A 19428-nucleotide genomic window follows, 5' to 3' on the forward strand; every position below is an offset into this window, starting at 1 on the left:
TCTGGAGCACACGGCAAGCCTCCTCCAGCAGAAGTTTACTCCCCAGAAGAGGCAGCGGGCAACTGAAATGCAGACGTAATTCCAAGACAGAAGCACAAAAACACCAAGACGGGGCCAACGAGAGGACGACGAGTCGAGGTCTCCAACGCTGTCACGGGCACGCGGAGACCTGGGAAAGCACAGAGAGAAAACGTGCACAGCCTCCTCCTTACAAACGCTCAACGCAGAGCGTCGGCAAGTGCCACTGTCCAGACGCCCAGTAAGAACCCGCGAGGGCCGAGACAGGGCCCCTCCTCTGCAGACCTGGCCCAACCCTCCTCCTTCCAGAGGCCCCCCTGGACCAGCACACGCAGTGCTCGGGGACAGCCGGCAGCCCAGCTCCAGACGCACGCGCGGCCCGAGGGAGCAGGGAGCGCACAGGAGCCGCTGGCGGCCGGCGGCCGAGAGGACGGCGGAGAACGAGGAAACGTGCCCACGGCGCCGCTCGTACCAGCAGTGAGCTGGTGTAAGAGACGGCGGGGAGGCCTCTCACACAGCAAGAGACACGCAGCACCCAGGAGCGATCCCACGACAGAAGCACGCTGCGCCCCGCAGAGGCCGCCCAACCTCCCCGAGGGGTGCACGGCACGTCACTGAGCGGAAACGTCCACACCACAAATCACACTGCAGAATGCAAGACGACCCTCAACACCACCAGCCCGAGGACGGACCCGCGCAGGGGCAGAGCTGAGGTATGGCAAAGGGCCCTCCGCGGGGCCCCCACTCTCCCCAGGGTCCCACACAGACCCACCCTCGGCTGCAGAGCAAACAGGACCAGGGCTTCTGGCACGACCAGCGTCGAGGACAGGCCGGGTCCCGCAGACACCCATGGGGTCCTTTTTGCATCCAGCGTGGGACGGAGCCTCCAGCTCCCAGCTGCGTGGCCCTGCCCAATCCCCCTCTTGAGTGGGGCCACACCTGGTGACGAGACCTGCAAAGGCTTCGGCTGCAGGAGCCGGTCCTGCTGGCAAGTCTCTCGCCCCGTGTGTGTGTGTGTGTGTGTGTGTGTGCGTGTGCGCGTGTGCGTGTGCGTGTGCACTTCGCTCCATCAGCTCCCCACGCCCCTCCCGGCTGCTCCCTGCCCCCAGGGACATCAGCCACCCCAGAAAGGGCCCACAAGCCAGGAACTGAGGGCAGTCTCCAAACAGCAGCCCAGAAGGGAACGGATCCCGCCCTGGACCAGGTGAGGGAGCTCAGACACCGTCCTGCCCACAGGGACCATCTGGCCACCCCGGGTCCCAGAGGGAGAGCCAGCCCAGGGGTGGCCGAGGGGTAACGACACCTTAGTAACAACAACCCCGGCAGCAGGGCGAGACGCGCCAAGAACAGCGGAGCATGCGGACATGCCGGGGCCCAGGGCCTCAACTCTGCACCGGCACTTCCCTGCCTTACCCACCCGCGCAGGCTCCGTCCTTGCACAGAAAGGGCACCACAGGGACTTCCCAAAGCAATCAGACGTGGCACGTTATGCAAAAAAGTCGCTGGAAAGCGAAGGCCCATGACATAAAGAAGAGGCCCCGAGCGGACAAAGCGTCCAGTGGAGACGAGTGGTAGCGCCGTGCCCAGCAGTGGGCTCACATGGAGCCCGGCCCAAAGCACACACCACGAGCCACTGCCCCTGCCTGCAAGCTCTGCAAGCAGCCCAGAGGCCCATCAGCAGGACCAAATGCGTGAGGACACGTCCCGACAGGACACCCGCTGTCCGACAACATGCACGAGAACGCTGCGTGGAAGCACGCGGCGTCTGCCACCGGCTTCACGATCCCCTGCGGGCGGAGAAGCGCGGACCAGCCGCCGTGAGCAGCGCTACCTGGGACGCGGGCGGGTGCAGGTCCGCACCATGTTCTCTCCGCCCCTGCACGCGTCTCAAATGTCCCTCGGGACTGGATCTTCAGTTATCGACGCCCACAGACACCCGTGAACCCAGAAGTCGCGGCATGCAACAGCAGGGAACCGGAACGTGGGAGTCCGTTCACGGAAAGCCGCTGGGGACGCGCGTGTTCAAACACACACACTGGGGCCTAAGCCCCAGACCGTGTCCCGCACATCACCAGGAGAGTCACCCTGGACCGACTGTCGGCAGTCGGCTCTGTGACCTCTTCTGAATTCGTCCTGAGACGCTGTTTCGTGACCGGCTGGACAGACAAAGGATACGGGGTCCCAAGGATGACGAAATTAGTGACGACGCGGGACGGGTCAGGATGCAGGCTAGAGGTCGCGGGTCGGGGGTCGGGACTGGAGGGGCGACCAGGGAAAAGCAACCAAGATGGCGGCAAGCGTCAACGGAGCAGAGGCCCACATCTGCAGACCGGAGAGAGCGAGACGGAAGGTCACGGAGAGCTGGCCCTGAGCCACAGGCAGGGCAGTGCTGGCTGGAGAGCCGAAGGGCTGGTCTGGAGAAGACACACAGGCCTGTGCCCAGAGCACACTCCAGAGAGCAGCCGTGAGAAACCAGCGTCCTCGGGAGAGTCTCCAGCCCGTCCGGAAGGAGCAGCCCGGGAACAGGAGTAAATCCGCAAACCCCAGCAAGTCGGGGGTAAGGGGAGCAGCGGGCGTGGCATGGCGCAGAGTGAGGGCGCGCACCGCCGCCAGCGTTTCTGAAATTTGGGTGAGACCTGGGTTCTCCGCCAGGGCCCACGCCACCGGCAGCCGACAAACAAGGCACGGCTGCTCCTGCGTCCGCGCCCGCCCGGCCAGCAAAACCAGCCCCAGCCTCGGCCACACTCCAGCGTCCTGCTTCACGGCAGTCCACGACGCGCGGGGTCTCCCGACGCAGAGACGCCCGCAGCCCGGGGCTCCTGGGAGCGTCTCCATTTCACCTCTGCCCCGCTCCCCCCACAAAGCCGGGCCCGACCTCACCAGACTCATGACACCGCTACCCCCAGCCCGCCGCGGAAAGCACAGGCAGCACGGCCTCCAACTGCCGCCAGAACCCGAGGTCTGTGCACCTCCTTGGGTGCGCCTCTCGCTCCCCAGAGCCACAGCCCTTCCCAGGCAGACGCAGCCGGAACCACAGCACCGTCTGTCCCCCACCGGACTGCACTCTGCACTTCACCCTTTGCCTTTTTTGCCAAAAAACATGTCCCATTCATGGGGCGCCTGGGGGGCTCAGTGGGTGAAGCCTCTGCCTTCGGCTCAGGTCATGATCTCAGGGTCCTGGGATCGAGCCCCACTTCAGGCTCTCTGCTCAGCGCGAAGCCTGCTTCCTCCTCTCTCTCTGCCTGTGTCTCTGTCTACTTGTGATCTCTGTCAAGTAAATAAATAAAATCTTTTTTTAAAAAAATGTCCAATTCATTCCAGAGCACGCAGAAATGCAAACCTGCCTGGAAGAAAATATAGCACGGTCCACAGCAACGTCAGAGTATTTGCCTACACCGGGCTTTCTGGTGTTTCCACAGCCGATCAGCTCGGAGGCAGCACACCTGGGGAGAGGGGGAGGGTGAGTGCTCCCGGGGACGACGGCGACTCCTAAGGGGGGACACGCAGCAGCAGCTGGGATGTGACCGGCAAGTCATTCCCCAGAAGAGCAGGAGTCCGCCTTCTTTATAACGACAAAGGCTGAACCCACCAGACAGCCACACTGAGCGCTTTTCTGCTTAACCAAAGTCCACGCTCCCCAACTGCCCCATAGCTACCCTCCTGACAGCCGTGCCCCAGCCTCAACCCCTAAAGGGGGCGCCCCAGGGGTCCGAGGCTCCATCCACCCAGGAGGGGCTCCCGCTGCTCACCTCCTACACAGTGTGGCCGAACTGCAGTCAGGGCAGAGAGCTGTCTGCTGGGAGACGCGGGTGAGGGAAGGAACAGGGCTAGGACGCGTCTGGGGCACCTGGGCACCCTAGGGTCCCGACAGCAAAGCAGCACCCCTACATCCCTTCTCCAAGAGCCTGACGCCCCCTGCAACCCAACCCGGTTCCCAAGCTCCGGCCCTAACAAGGCCCGAGCCGCTCACTAGGACTGGGGTCCTCCCCCAGAGCTCCGGTGAGACCAACCGCTCACAGCCACGACGCGTGTCGACGAGGCCCGGGCCTGTGTGAGCTCCCGAGCCCTTCAAAGCCACACACAGGTCTTGCTCTCGGAGCCCATCCAAGTGCTGCCAGGCTGGGCATGACACGAGCTGGGCCTGGCCCTTTGACCTTCGCTGCCCCGAGAGGAAGGGACAGGACGCTTGTCACCTTCATTCTACCAAGTCACCAAGCCTAGAGAGGACTGAGCAACAGGGACAGCCGGACTCAGAGCCGCAGGGAGGGTCCGCTCGGAACCCTGCCTCCGGCCGGACACAGACCTCATTTCCAGGACACGCCCATGGCCCGTGGCTTCGAGAACAGGGCGGTGGGGTCCAGGCCCACAGGCTTCCCTGGGAGTAAGACCAGGGCAGGAGACATTTCTGCACGTTACCAGCAAACTTAAGAACGCGCTACCTGACCTCTCTCCTGGGAACGTCACTGCAGGGCACCCTCTCCCTGTCAGAAAGACCCCCAACGTCCCTTTCAACAAAATGCCAGTCTTCGAGGCCAGGAGTGTGAGCGAGGACCAGTCCTTTACCACCTCCAGGGGCTTCCCGGGCCCAGGCGGGGCCTTTCCCTCCCACGGGAAGGGGTGCGCCACGGCACAGCACGAGCACAGCTTCTAGCCACGGCGTCGCTGCGACCACCCAGGACGCGCGAGGTCAGCGCCTCAGGCCTCAGACACACTGACCGGCACCCTAACCACCTCCTCACCCCTCCTGCCCCCAAAGCGACATGCGGCCCTGCAGCTCCGTATGGGGCAACTGTCCCATCTGTCAGGGAAGGAAGAGGTGCGTGCAGGGGAGGAAGGTGCCCCCGGGAGCCCCCACTTCCGGCTGGGAAGCGCTCCAGCACCTGCGTCTACAAGCCCGATTTCAAAGCTCCCTGCAGTTGCAAAACCCCATGACATTGTTTAATTTTGTGACTTCCCTCCTGCCTCAGCTGGTGCTGGTGCTGGGGGAGGGCACATCAGGGACCCAAAAACAAGGACGGGACAGCTCGTAACCCACAGCCAGCCTACTGCGAGCCTCCTTATTTACGCAACGTTAAGGCAAACGTTCGTCTTTTCTGTTGTATCTCATCACTCAATTTTCAAAAAGAAAGGGGTTGGGCGTCTGGGCGGCTCAGCGGGTTAGAGCCTCTGCCTTCAGCTCAGGTCATGATCCCAGGGTCCTGGGATCGAGCCCCGCATCGGGCTCTCTGCTCCGCGGGGAGCCTGCTTCTCCCTCTCTCTGCCTGCCTCTCTGCCTGCTTGTGATCTCTGTCTGCCAGATAAATAAACAAAATCTTTGAAAAGAAAGAAAGAGAGAGAGAGAGAGAAAAAAGAAAGAAGGGTTCAGAAGTGCAGGGGCGCTGACGACCCCCAGGCGAGTGCCTCCTGCACGGTCTGGGCCAACCGTGAGGTGCGCGGCACAGCAGCCGGGCGGGACTTCACACCGGACCCCCGCTCAGCCCCGGGACAGACTGGCAGGTTGGACGCCCACACACACAGCTCCCTCCTCACCCTCCCTGCCTCTGAACTAGGACTTAGTTCTGTCGACACAAGAGGGATAAGACACGGTCACTCAAATCCTCATTTTTTGGAAAAGCAAATAAAATAAGAGGAACGGAAGACCCGTTCGAGGCGGAATCCACGCCGTGAATCCTTCCGAACAGGAAGATGCCGCGCAGGGCTGCGCGAGCCCGACGGGCCACCCTCACGCTCAGAAGTTACCGGAACACCGGCCGCCGCCCCCCCACGCGGGCCTCAGAGGGTCCCGAACGTCGCTCTGAGGGAAGATAAGCTACATAAACAAACCCACCAAACAGCACAGACGTTTAAACCACCTGAACCACCTGTACTGACCCTTAAAATTCAGGGTACGAATCCAAGGTCCATTTCCCATAGACCCACAACGAAACCGTCGTAGAGCCACACTCCTGCCAGAATGACGAAGGCAAACCTAATGGTCACGTTCCACCGTGCAACGATGAACAAAGGGTTAACAGCCTCAATTCGGAACGAGGGGACGCAACTCGACAGGACACAGACACTGGGAAAACGAGCACAGAACACGCAGAGAGACGCGCAGGAGAAAAGACGCAACTTCTCTGTCGAGAAATGCAAACGGAGACAAAATAATTTAAAATTTTATCTACCCAAAGGAGCAAGTTTTCTGGGCTTTTAAACTGAGTTTCAAGCCAAATGGGTGCCGATGCGCTCTCTGCTACAGCCTGTCGAAAGCACGCACGACCCACACGGTCGTTCTGAAGTCACGGACAGCGTCTCAGAGACGGCGTGTGCACACACGTGTCCGCCGTGTCGCGTGCAAGTGCATGTGTCCGGGATTTCGTGCCGGATGTCATCACAGGTCGGTGCAAGGTTGAGAGCTGGCCAGAAGCACGGGAACGGGGGACCTCGGGCACCTCAGCACGGCGTCTGGGCGGGCAGCACATGCAGCTCCCTGGTGCGTCACACGACACTGAGCCAGAAGGTGCCTGGGGGGTCCTACCGCTAACTCAGCTGCGCCAACACCCCACAGCGCAGACGACCGGCCCCCAGCAACACCCCACGGCGCAGGCGACCGGCCCCCAGCAACACCTGCTCTCCCGCCCGTGCTTCCCGGGCACCGAGGCTCCCCTCACAGACGCCTCGAAGCTGAGTGCAGGAGAAGCCAGGTCCGGATCCCGAACGAGAGCTTCCCGACTGCTCCACTGAAGACTGGTAAGGCGTTTTAAACGCTTAAAGAGAAGAGCTTTTCAGAAAGGTGGCTCTGTGGTCTGTGACGAAGGTGTCCCCAGACGTCGCACCGCCAGCCAGGCCGGGCACAAACGCTGCGGGCCCATTACCCAACTGTCGGCCACCGAGAGCACAGAGCTGAGTCTGTGAGAGCCCTTTTACCCAGGAACTCATCCGTCCAACACTGCGCGACGGCGAGATGTTCCACGCTGATCTCTCAGTCGAGCTGAGCTTCCTGCCTGGGACCCCATCCCAGAGGTTCCCCAGCGCACCCCGAATTCTGAACCCTGAGAAGCCCGGGCAAGAGCGAGCCCGCCACCACAGCCCCCCTCACTTGGTAACCTGCGTGCGCACACGGACGGCCTCTCCACGTCCGACGTGACGCCACGGCTGCGCAAGTCGGTGTCGGATCCCACAGCTCACTCCAGCCGAGACCCAAGGAAACCGCCGGTTACTGCTTCAGCCCGTTTCGGCCTCGAGGTCTGGGTCTGAAAAACGATACTCGGTACGTGTATTTTTAGGTAAGCTCATTAGTCTCCTCGTGGTATCAAAGCAGGCCTCACGCCGCCATCTCTCCGAAGCTTAGATCGGACGCCTTCTTCCTCAGCCTCCAGCTCTCGACACCGTTCAGAGAATTTTCCGTAAACTCGCAGGAAACAAAGTGGAGTCACAGACAAAGTGGAGGCCACACATCTGCAGAGGGACCCAGACACCCTCTTCCAGCAGCTGCCACCGCACTGCCCTCGGCCCGACCGGGCTCCCCGCAGACAGGGGGCCCTCGGGCTCGCACACCGGCAGCCTGCAGGGGCAGGGCTGACCCCAGGAAGCGCCGATGCCGCCGCCCAACACCCCCCGCAGCAGCACCTCCCTAATCTTACAGACATCGGCTACCTCCCTCTTCTTTACGAATCTTCGCAGCACCGTACGAGGACAAGCACACGGACGTTCTAGCGGCTCACAAGGAGTCTGGGCTCTGCCTGTGACCTTGAGAACATCCGCGGCCCCCTCTGGGGCCGCACAGCCCACACAGCACACGGGCACACACACGGCGTGCGTCCAGGCACACGATGGTGTCAGCGGCCTTCCCCTTCCGTCTCCCAAGGGCAACTTCTAACACACGAGCATGTCTAAGCACCTGCAATTCCTGCATTTTCTCTGAAGGCCACGTTCGCGTCTGGAGCCCTTGTCAGTCTGAAAATGTGACTGTCACCTCAGCCCGGCGAGCCTTCCCAATGGTGATCTGTGTCCAGGGGAGCCTTGGCTGGCACAAAACGAAATTCCGATACCTAGCTTCATCAATCACTACATGATCTACATTTTTCACCTCTCGGGGTGATGAGAGCCCCTGGCGGAGGGACAGGTCCATGGCTGTGGGAGCAGAGACCCACACAGTCCGAGGGTGGCAACTGAAACGTCGCCACCGTGTGCCTTGCACAGCTGAGACTCTCTCTGTGGAACTGCAGAAACACTGCCCACAGCGTTCATCCGTGGAAGGCTGAGCCAGGGGGTCCCACGTGGGCGCTGGTGGGAGGCCCCGAGGCAGTGCCCTGCTGGCTGCACTGAGCCCCAGGTGTCAGCCTCCACAGACCGCAGGAGGGAACGCCGTCCCTGCGTGGCCATCTCTACAGCCAAGGCACTCCGGCCCCGGATCCCTCTCCTGTTGCATTCTGGAAGTGAGCCCCAAACCGCAGCTCACGGCCACCTCTGGGAGTGACCGCGCTGGGGTCTCACGTTCCCACACCATTCTGTGCCGGCTCCCTCCTCCCCACAGCAGCTACAAATACAGAATTTGGATTTTCACCGTCTGCATTTTTCGTTGCCCACTTATACCAACACAATCCCTGCAATCCAAGGTCAAAGGCCTACAGCCCACTCAGCCCTCGGGCCCGGCCAGCTTCCTGGAGACGGCGGCAGCAGGCCTCCACGCCGACGCACTGCCCCAGGCCGCATGGCCCTCTGTGGGTCAGGCCAGAGTCAAGCCAGGGAAGCAGGGGGGGCAGGCGGGGTCCTGCCCCCAGGACCCCTGACGGGAGCCCGCTCACTCCTGTCATGCACACCTCCAGATGGAGACGTGCTTGCGGGACGCAACACTCACGACTAATCGCCACGGAACCAGCCTTGTTTTCACACGTTGCTAGAAAATGCAAGGCTTTTTTTAAGCAAAGGAAAGACAGTGTTTTGTCTAGATACCCCTTTAAACACACAGAAATATTTATTTGTGTGTTAGCAACAGAAAGCACAAGGTGCGGTCCGCGTCAGAGCAGCTGGGCCCCGGGCCCGGCTCCTGCAGACCCCACACGCCCACGTGCACGCTCCTCCTGTCCCCCCATTCCAGGGGAAAGAGCCCAGCTTCCTCGGGGGCCTCCTCCCACGGCCTCCCCTGCCCCGCCTCCCCATGCCTCCAGGTACCCCCCCTTGCCCTCCTGCCCCTGGGGCAAACCCCATTCCCCCCCACCCCAACCCCGAGCCCTTCCACACCCAAGCCTCCCCAGTACCCCTGCCCCCTGCCCCTGTAGCCCCCTCATGCCCCTGGCTCCCCCCCTGCCCCAACACCCCCACCTGGGGCCTCCTCTGTGCCCCCAGCACCCCCCACCCACACTGCTCTGGGCCCCCGGCCCCTGCAAGCTTCATGAGAGCAGCCAAACGGCACACCTCACTCTCTCCGCCGGGCACGGGCCCTCATCAAACTGCAAAGGACGGACAGGATGGACGCGTGAACAAAACGCGCCGGCCGGCCTTGACCGGGCCTTTCCCCCTCGTCCCCGCATGCTGACAAATGAGGCACACACGAGGCACAGAGGAGCCGCGGGCCCGGCTCGGGTCGATCCTAAACTGAGACCCACCACAACAGGACTGCAAAGTGCAGCTCTTCCCGCCTTCCCAGACGACACCAGGCCCCTCCACCGGGACGCAGCTCGGGGTTAGCCTACAGCAGCGGTCTGTGCACCTGGATGCCTGCCCAGGGCCACGGCATGGCCCACAGCTCCCCACTCAGGTCAGGACGGCCATCGCTGCCCCCGGCCTGCTGACCGTCCCCAGGCCCTCTCCAGCGGGCTGCTTCTCTCCCTCACGGGCGGCGCCTGCCCTTTAAGCCCGCCCACACCCACCACCCCATCACCCTCAGCCAACAGGCTCAAGCCATCCAGCGCCCCAAAAACCGCTGGTGTCCCTGAGCCTCCGTGGCAGGGAGGGAGCTACCACGCCATCTCCCTGGATTCTCCTCACCAAAGTCCGCCCGGCTGACCTGTCCCTGTCCCCTAAACTTGTCCTTCTTCACTGTGAGCCCAGAACCTAACTCCAGTCCTCTCCAGACTTCCACAGAGACCCCAGAGCTCTGTAAAGCTGGGGGCCCAGCCCACGCCCTTCAACCCAAGACTCGGCTCCCACCCGGACTGGCGGGCTTGCTCTTACACTTAGCTCAGACCCGAGCGCCGCCACCCCAACTACCTACGGCGCTTCCCCCCCAACAGCGGGCGCCAGAGTCACCTGCCCAAATTCAGACGTCACCCCCGGGGCTTGACAAAACTAGCCAGCTAGAGAGAAAGCCTATGGCCCTTCCTTGGACCACACCCCCCAGTCCAGCCCGTCCACCAGGCCCGGTGAGACCCGGTTCCAGCCACACCCCATGTGCCAGTTCTCAGCACCGGGAGGCCCTTCCCCTCTGCTGTCTGCAGGCGCTGTTTCTCCGCCCCAGCTACCCCACTGTCCCCTCCAGTGTGTCACCCCCATCAGCTCCAGGGACACCAGTCAGAGGGCCGCCAAAGGCTGCCCTGCAGGCTGCAGAGGCTGCTCCTGTGGACGTGCCGGCTGCAGGAGACGGCGGAGGTCCCCCGGGCTCCAAGAGGGCCTCCGGATCTCAGTTAACCAAGTCCGCAAGCGCGGCTCCCAGAGCGCGCACCCAGACTCCTCCTCCACTGAGCACACAGCCCGTGCCGGGCGTCCCCGGGGGTACACACCGGGGCGGGGCCGGCCACCCGCAGATGCGGCCCGCGCTCACGCCGCCAGCTCCCATGGGACACCGACTCTGACCTGAACTCACACCCCAGCCGGCGCGGTGCCAGCGCGTGCTCTCGCCCGCCACGCTGAACGGCAGGGCCGCTGCAGGCCCGGGAGCCCGGCGAGGCCCTGAGCGCGGCCTTCTGCAGAGCGGTGGTCCGGCTCGCGGCCGCTGCAGGGTGGCAAGGGCAGGGGCGCCCGGGGCGCGGGCGGACGCGCGTCCAGCTCTGGGCAACGCGTACTAAGCCGCCGTGCGGCGATGTCCAGGCCCCGCGGCGCAGCCAGAACCGCGGGGCGCAGCCACAGACCGCTCTGGGCCCCAGAAGCCCGCTGCTGGGAACGCACTTAAAGCTGACAAATAGGAAAGAGCCAAAGCAGGACTCGGCACATTTCGTTAGTCACCGAATTTCGTTTTTCTAAGCCAGAAACAAAAAACGGAAAAGGAAAGCGTGGCCCCAGCGAGTGCGTGGCGCCGACCCGCCCGCTTCGCCTCCGCGCCGGCAGGTGCGCGTCCCTGCGACCGACCGCGAACCCGCGCGGGGAGCGGGGCCCGCAGCGAGCCCCGGCCCCGGCCCCGGCGTCCAGGCGGGCGCACCCGGCGCAGGGCCGCAACGGCCGGCCGGACCCGCACTTACATCTTTGGCCATGTTACCAGACCCGCGACGTCGACGCTGTCCCGGCTCGCCCTCCGCAGAAGCAAACGGATTCTTCTGGTAAGAGGCACGGAAACAAGAAATGAGTAAGAATGAAAACCCCGGGGGCCCAGGCACCCCCCGGGGGCCCCGGCCCTCCCTCCCGCGCAGACCCCGGCGCCCGCCCGCGCCCCCCGCCAGCGCGGACAGCCCACCCGCCCACACAAAGGCCCGGCCGCCCCGGGCCGCCCCCGGCCGCCGTGACAGGTGGGCTTCCGGCCCCGCGGGCCTGTCACCCCAAGGCCGCGCGCGCGCCTCCCGCGCCGGAACCGGCAGTCAGGTCAGCGCCGCCCCCACCCCGCGCCGCGCCCGCGGGGCCCCTGCACCCGGCGCTCGGCCCGACCCCGGCGCCCCGGCCCCCCGCCCCGCCCGCAGGGCCCCGACCGCCCCCCCCCCCGCGCGCCCCGGGCCCCGGCCCGCCCGCCACCCCGCCGCGCCCGGCCACCCGGGGCGCCCCCGACGGCGGCGCGGACTGGGGGGCCCGGGGCCCGGGGCGCAGGAGCCGCGGAGCCGGCGCGCACACGCGGCGGGACGGCGGCGGGACCGGGGCGGGCGCCCGCGCGTCCGCGCCCCCCGCGGGACCCCGGCCCGCCGCACCTGGCTGGCTCCGGCGCGCGGGCACGGGCGGGGTCCCGGCGGCGCGCTCGGCCCCGGGGTCCCTGCCCTGCGAGGCGCCGGCGCGCGGGGCTCACCCTGCGAGCGGGCGTCGGGCGGCGTGACGTGCGCGGCGCGGCGACGTGACGTGGGCGGCGGGCCGGCTCCCGCAGCGCGCCTGCGCGCCTTTTCGCGCCTTCGCCTCCCTCCTCCTCCTCCCGCCTGTGCGGCCCGCGCGCCCCGAGGGGGATGGGCTGCGCGCGCGGGGTGCGGGTGCGCGTGCGCGTGCGCGTGCGCGCCGGGCGGGGACGGAGGCGGAGAGTCTGGCGCCGGGAGGCGGGCGTGCGCGCGCGCTTGGAGCGGGGCCGCAGGTGTGCAACGTGCCGGTGTGCGCGCACACTTGGACAAGGGAGGGCGGTGTGTACGTGACGGCGTGCGTGCACACTCCGAGAGGGACCCGAGGTGGGCGGCCGTGGGGGCAGGGGCAAGTGCATGGGCGCGGGTGTACGCGAGGGAGAGGGGCCCGGTGTGTGCCTGTGCTCATACAGGAGCGTGGGGAGCGTTCGTGCGGGCGGCAGGGGGGTCGATCGTGTGCGCGCAGGCGTTTACGCGGAGAGGGGGTTGGCGGTGTGCACGTGCAGGCGTGCGTGTCCTTGGAGGGGAGGGCAGAGGTGTGTGCACACTTGGGGGCCAGCTGCGTGCGTGTGTGGCTGTGCACACATGGAGGAAGAAAGGCCGGTGTGCGCACGTGAAGAGGTGTGTGTACACACGTGTGCAAGTGTACTTGTGGAAGAGAAAGGCAGGCTGGGTTTGTGCAGTGAGCGTGTTTGCCCATGCGCAAGGGTAGGTGAGCCGAGAAGATGGGGTGTGCGTGCACACAGCGCAGCAGGCCCCGTCCACCTGCGGCCGGCGGGCTGCCTGTCTACACCCAGCCTACTCCTGACTCCTCCTGCCGGTGGGCGCTCAGGAGGGAAATCAGGCAGCCAGTTGGCTCCCGGGCACTGGGTGGGCCTGGCGGACCCCGAGCCCGGAGTCGCCTCCTCCCTGGAGCCACCCCGCAGGCTAGATCCCAGCAGAGGGCGGGCTGCAGTCCAGAGTTCAGGGCTGCGAGGCTCTGTGCCGAGGGGAGCAGAGCGACGGCCTCTCCACTGTGAGGGCGGCTGTTCTCTTACACCCCAGCACGGCTCACGTCCACTCCTGCTTCTCTGCCAACCGGCCGTCTGCGAGCACCGGACTCCACACTGGTTTCGTGGAGACGGCGGAAACATGCACCTTCTTTGGGCAGATGAGCACAGAATGAGCCTCAAGGAAAGGTGAGGGCCATGAGGGAGAAGCAAAATCCTGCACACTCCTGCCTGCAGAATGGTCTTATTTCTCTGCTGGTGAAGTGCTTGGCCCCTTAGCAGGTCCCTGGGGAGTCAGAACCTGCACCCTTCATGTTGTCCCTCTAGAAGTCACCTGTCCTAGCTCCATTCTTGCACGGCTTCGCTTTACTCCGAACCGTGTTTGCGTCCTTGCCGCCAAGCAGCAGCGGAAAGCCCGCCTCCCAGCCCGTGGACCCAAGCACACAGGGCGCCAAGCCTCTCCAGAAGAAGCAGATCACAGCACAGAGCCCCAACCCTCCCCGGGACCTCAGCATTCCAGGAACTCCGGGGCACCTGAGGGACTCAGGCCACAGTCCTGGGGTCCTGGGATCGAGTCCCGCATCAGGCTTCTTGCTCAGTGGGGAGCCTGCTTCTCCCTCTGCCTCCTTGTGACCTCCCTGTCAAATAAATAAATAAAATAAAACTAAAAAATAAAATAAAATGGTTCTGGTAATTCAACAGCATTTGCACCGGGAAACTACCCGAAGGTTTTAAGCAACGTCGCACAGACCTCACTGAGGTGAAACCCATGGAAGGCGCGAGGGCTACGGCCTCGGGCGGTGGCTCCAGGAGCTCCGGCTCACGTGGGAAAAGGGCAGAGTTGCTGGGATTTTTATTTTTATTTATTTTTTTTTTTTTAAAGATTTTATTTATTTATTTGACAGAAATCACAAGTAAAGAGGCAGGCAGAGAGAGAGAAAGGGAAGCAAGCTCCCCGCTGTGCAGAGAGCCCGACGCGGGACTCGATCCCAGGACCCTAAGATCATGACCCGAGCCGAAGGCAGTGGCTTAACCCACTGAGCCACCCAGGCACCCGGGATTTTTATTTTTTGACTATAATCAAACACACCACAGAACCCTCATTTCTGTGTTAAAAGGCAGCAGAATCTCTGAAATTTTTGGTTGATGATCAAATCCCTTTGGCTGCTGCCCTGCCTTGAAGCCGCTAGACTGGACATTAGAAATGGGGCCCCGGGGAGCAGCGAGCCTGCGCGCCCTCGCCCGGCTGAGCCTCGAATGCCCACTCCGCACGCACAGCAGGGGTTCAGGGTGTTGGCCTGTCCCCATCTAGTGGCTGGCATTCAGCCCTGTGCAGTCACCCACCGTACTCTTCTGTTTATTTGAACAAAGTGATTAGATCTTCCCGGGAAAGGGCCGCATCTCCCAAAAGCTCCCTCTTTCCTTGTGGCCCTGCCTGTTGAGTCTCACGGGGTGATACAAATCCTTATCCCTTTAACTGTCCTTTAAAGAGAGAATGTGTTCTAATCCCTTGAAAACTGGAATTCTCAGTGTTATTTAAACTTCCCTTGCTCTTGGTTCCCTCCTTGGACGCTGGTCCTGTCTCCAGGCATCCTGTTTTCCACGTTCCTGGGTCACAACATGGTGACATCAAGACGTAGGAAAACAGGGGTGGGGACAGGGGCTCAAAGTTATTACAGGAGAATGTTCCTAATGTGTACAGGGGACATTTTCTTTGCTGAAATTCACGGGCATTTTTAGAAAACTTGGTTCCGTTTACTTGTGGGTTCATAAAATATCAGTAAGTCCGTGGGCTTGCTCAGCCTCAGGATGAACCCCCGGCCCTCTCCAGAGAGGTCACCTCCCCTAAGCCCCGCTGGCAGAGGAGTGCTGCAGCCCTCACCCCGCCTCCTAGACCCATGGAGACGTCCCTACTCTTCCTTAGGTCAGGATTCATTTTGGAAAATTTCTGGTCCAGCTTCTTGGAAAGAGGGCCTGTCCTGGACCCTCTTACGTGTTGGGCTCCCTGTGCTTGCCTCTTACAGGACCTGTGTGACGCACGATCGTTTGCAGGCTGAAGCCACAGCCCTTTGGAAAGCACTTCTCTGACCTGACAAATTCTAGACCGAAGCTGATCTCACCAGCCTGTTTACTGTGTTTACTGTTCAGACCCTTTTCTTTACTTGCCCTTTGCCCGCACTGCGCACTGGCCTGTGCAATGCAAGAAATCCCCCTCAGTCTTTGCCATTTCATCCCACAGCCCTTCTGAAAGCCTTCTCCTGGGGGACACGCCGCCCTGGCTAAGATGGCAACAAAACTATTTTCTACGAAATCCTACGATGTGACGTGGAAATACCCGTGTTGTCCTCACAGCGTGTCCTTCCCCCGTAGGATCCGGTTTCCGTCATGGGGAGGGAACGCAGCACTGGGCCCTACACCCTGGGTTCTGGGAAACTTGACTTTATGTACAACTGAATGCCTCTGCTCCCTTCTCTGGTACCTGTCTGCTGATGTAGGTTCCAAGAGGGACCTCACGGCCCACTTGCTCCAATGAAGTGGACACCGAGAGAAGTCCAGTGGCCTTGGATAAGTGATCTCGGCCTCTCTGCTGCCCCAGGTTGCGGAGAAACAGAGTTCTTTGATTAGAAGACAAACCCTAGTCTCGCAAATTTTACCTTTCCTGCATTCCTCCCAAACTCTGAGCGCTGACACGGCGCCGAGGACTGAGAGGACCGTGACACAAGACGGGAAGATCTGCAGACGGTCTGGGCTCAGAAGCAGCACACAGGGGCCAGGGAAGGTGGGCAGCAGCCCCACCATGCCAACTGCCTCGGGGACCAGACAGTTAAACCAGAATGGCTGTTCTAGAGTCAGAATCGTGTACAGAAGCCTGGGGTGGGTGGGCTTCCTGCAGTGCCCTAGCTTCCGCGCCTGCCAGTACCGCCCCTGCCAGTCGTTAACAAGAGCGATTTCCCCCACGTAAGGAGTTACTTCTGACAGCAGCTTCCCAAATGCAAGTGTTTGCCGCAGACAGCTGTTCTAGAAGCTGCTGAGGATCCGCAGGAGTTGGGAAGAGCAGGGTCACACCCAAGTGCCCCAATCCAGGGTGTGGGGCCAGGGAAGGGAGAGGCAGGTGGGGGCAGCTGGGGCAGGAGGACTGGACACAGGACAGTTTGGGAGAAGCGTCTCTGGCAGTGGCGCTCCAGGCCGGGCAGCAGGAAGCGAGCCGCCACTAGGCCAGTGAGCGAGCACTCTTCGCCGCTGCTCCCGAAAACCTCCCGCACCACACGTACCTGATCTTTCTCCCATCTAGGTTTGCCGTCCTATAGCTAGACCACAGATTCCTTTGGGGAAAACCATTTAAGTTCTTGGCTTCCGGGTGTCTGGGGGGTTCAGTCGGTGAAGCGCCTGCCTTCAGCTCAGGTCACGATCTCCGGGTCCTGGGAGCGAGCCCCACGTCGGGCTCCCTGCTCAGAGGGCGCCTGCTTCTCTCTCTCCCTCTGCCTGCTGCTCCCCCTGCTCATGCTCGCCTCTCTTGCTTGTCTCAAATAAATAAATACAACATTTAAAAAATTAAAATAAATTCTTGGCTTCACGGACACCCTCATAAGCCACTGGCGGGAGGTTGGAGCAGCCCAACTTCTTAGTAGGGCAACGGGGTGCTATGACTACCCTTCACAATGTCATTTGAGACAGCAGTCATGAACTCATGACTCTGCGCCCAAACCCGCTCCTCCGTCCATCATCCCCCGTGCAGAAACAACTATGTCCTCCCCGTTGGTCAGAGTAGAAAGAAGTTAATACCTGATACTAGATAGAAGTCAAATACCTCACGTGCTCTCAGTAACAGAAACCAGTCACCAGTTTGGCGCATCTTGAATCCGTCTCCTCTTCCCCATCTCCTCGGCCACTCCTCGGCCTCACGACTGTCATCTTTGTGGAGGACTTCGACTCTTGTTCCTTCCTCCGATCTTGTCCCACTCGGATCTCTTATCTCGTCAGCAGCCAGAGTGATATGTTAGAAATGGATGATCATGCTACTTCCTCCTTAAAATTGTTCAGTTTACAACCTGCCTTTGGGTTGGTAAGAACCTCGGGCCCTGGAGATTTGCAGACTCCAAGCGAGGCTCTTCAGTGCACTGCTGGCCCACCCAGGGCAGGCAGAGTCCCCAGGATCTAACGCGGGGGAGGCTGGCGTGAGCGCTGGAGACAAATGTGTGTGCTGCTGGGGCTAGGCTGTCGGTGCAGCTGGTTCCGTGGTGCGGTGCAGGCCCTCCGAGTCCTCATTGGCCTTCGGTCTCAGTGTTCTGCCCGTCGCTGGAGGCAAGGCATCGGGGTCCCCTCATTGTCGTACAACTGCCCACTTCCCCTGTGAGCTGTCGGTGCTTTCTCTAGAAGCACTGAAGTTTAGCGTGTGATTATTTCAGCCGGCTGCCCCTCGTGTATGTATTTGTATTTATAATCATTCTATCTTCTTGTGAGCTCACCCTTTATCACAGTCATATGATATTATTATTATTACAGAATGTCCTTCGTCTCATGTAACCATTTTCTTTGAAGATTTATTGATTCGAGAGAGGGAGAGAGTGCACGTGTGCGTGTGCGTGTGCGTGTGCAAGCTGGGGGAGGGACAGAGGGAGAGGGAGAGGCTCTCAAGCAGACTGCCCACTGAGCATGGAGCCCAGCACAGGGCTCCATCCCACAGCCCTGAGCCCGTGACCTGAGCTAAAATCAAGGGCCAGATGCTGAACCAAGGGAGCCACCCAGGTGCCCCTCTTGTAAGAGTTTGTTTACTTACAGACTATCTTGTCTGACATCAGCACAGCCACTTCATTCTCTTCTGGTCACTAACTGTGAGTAAAATCTTTTCCGTCCTCTCACTTTCAACCTGGGCATCCTTAGATCAAGATCACGTCTCCTCGACAGCATACACCGGGATCCTGCTTGCTATCCATTCTGCCAATCTGTGTTTACACAGGTGTACCTTGTTCCATATATAGACTTATAATTCGTTAATGCATTTGTCTATTAAGTCAGATAGGGAATTAAAAGTGGAGCTACAAATCAAGAATACAATAATTTGCCCATGGACTCACCCTTACCAGAGGTCCTCACTCCTTCTTGTGGTGTCTGGCTATGTCTAGTGTCCGTCTGTCCCAACCTGAAGGATTCTCCGTAACATCTCCTGTAGGACAGCTGTAGTGGAAATAAACTCATTGTGCTTCTGTCTATCTGGAAATGTCTTACTTTCTCTCATATTTTTGAAGAACAGTTTACCAGATACAGAACCCTCTTTGGTAGGCTGTTTGGGATTTCTCCCCCGACATTTTAAATATGTCAATGTCATCCTACTGTCTTCTAGCATCCGTGGCTCCTGATAAGAAATTCACTGTTAGTCTTATTAAGTGATGAGTCACATCTCATTGCTTCAAAAACTCTTCATCCTTGCCTTTGAGTTTGATTATAATGTGTTTCAGTGTGGGTCTCTTTGAGTTTATCGTACTTTGAGTTCATTGGGCTTCTCAGATTTATAGTCACATCTTTCATCAAATTATACACCATGGGCAAGTGGGATTTATTCCAAGGGTGCAAATATTTTTCAAAATAAGAGAATCAATCAACGTAACACATCACAATAGAATTACACACACACACACAAAGTATATCTGTTAGATACTTCGACAATGTTCACTGCAACATTATTCATAGCAGTCAAAAGGAGGAAACAATCAAAGTGCCCATGGAGGGGGTGAGTGGATAAACAAAATGTGTTATAAATATATGAAATGGAATATTATTCAGCCATAAATGGAATAAAATTCTGACACATGCTACAACAGGGATGAACCTTGAAAATATTATAGTAAGTGAAATAAATTAGACACAGGAGGGCAAAGTGTATAATTCTTCTTACATGAAATATCTAGAATGGGCAACTTAATAGAGACATAAAGTAGATTAGTGGTTACCAGTGACTGAAGGTAGTAGAGAAAGGGGAGACGTTCTATTTAATAGTCATGGAATTTCTATTTTGGGTGATGCAAAAGTTTTGAAATAGATAGTGGTAATGGTTGGACAACATCGTGAGCTTTGTGAGTGTGATTAATACCATTGAATTGTATGCTTAAAAGTAGGCAGAATGGAAAACTTTATGATGCATATTTTATCACAATTTTAGAAATTAATAATATACCCAAAACCATTGAATTGTACATTCTAAATTGGTGAATTGATGGCACATGAATTATAGCTCAATGAAAATATTTTCTTTTAAAAAGCTA

At 60.1% G+C, this 19428-nt stretch overlaps 1 protein-coding gene across 1 annotated transcript in view; it reads right to left on the reverse strand.

The window, feature by feature from the left end:
- The window catches only part of TFDP1 (transcription factor Dp-1), a 43752-nt gene extending 31436 nt beyond the window's left edge, over window positions 1–12316 (reverse strand). Inside the window, exons 1-2 of the mRNA XM_032314270.1 lie at window positions 12048–12316; window positions 11394–11468 (exon numbers count right to left, since the gene is read on the reverse strand). Of these exons, the coding sequence (XP_032170161.1) occupies window positions 11394–11405 (12 nt within the window). The 5' untranslated portion in view covers window positions 11406–11468; window positions 12048–12316. The remainder of the gene's footprint in view (window positions 1–11393; window positions 11469–12047) is intronic.
- Window positions 12317–19428: the final 7112 nt, after the last annotated feature.

The sequence above is a fragment of the Mustela erminea genome, chromosome 15, assembly GCF_009829155.1.
Source record: "Mustela erminea isolate mMusErm1 chromosome 15, mMusErm1.Pri, whole genome shotgun sequence".
Classification (NCBI taxonomy): Eukaryota; Metazoa; Chordata; class Mammalia; order Carnivora; family Mustelidae; genus Mustela; species Mustela erminea.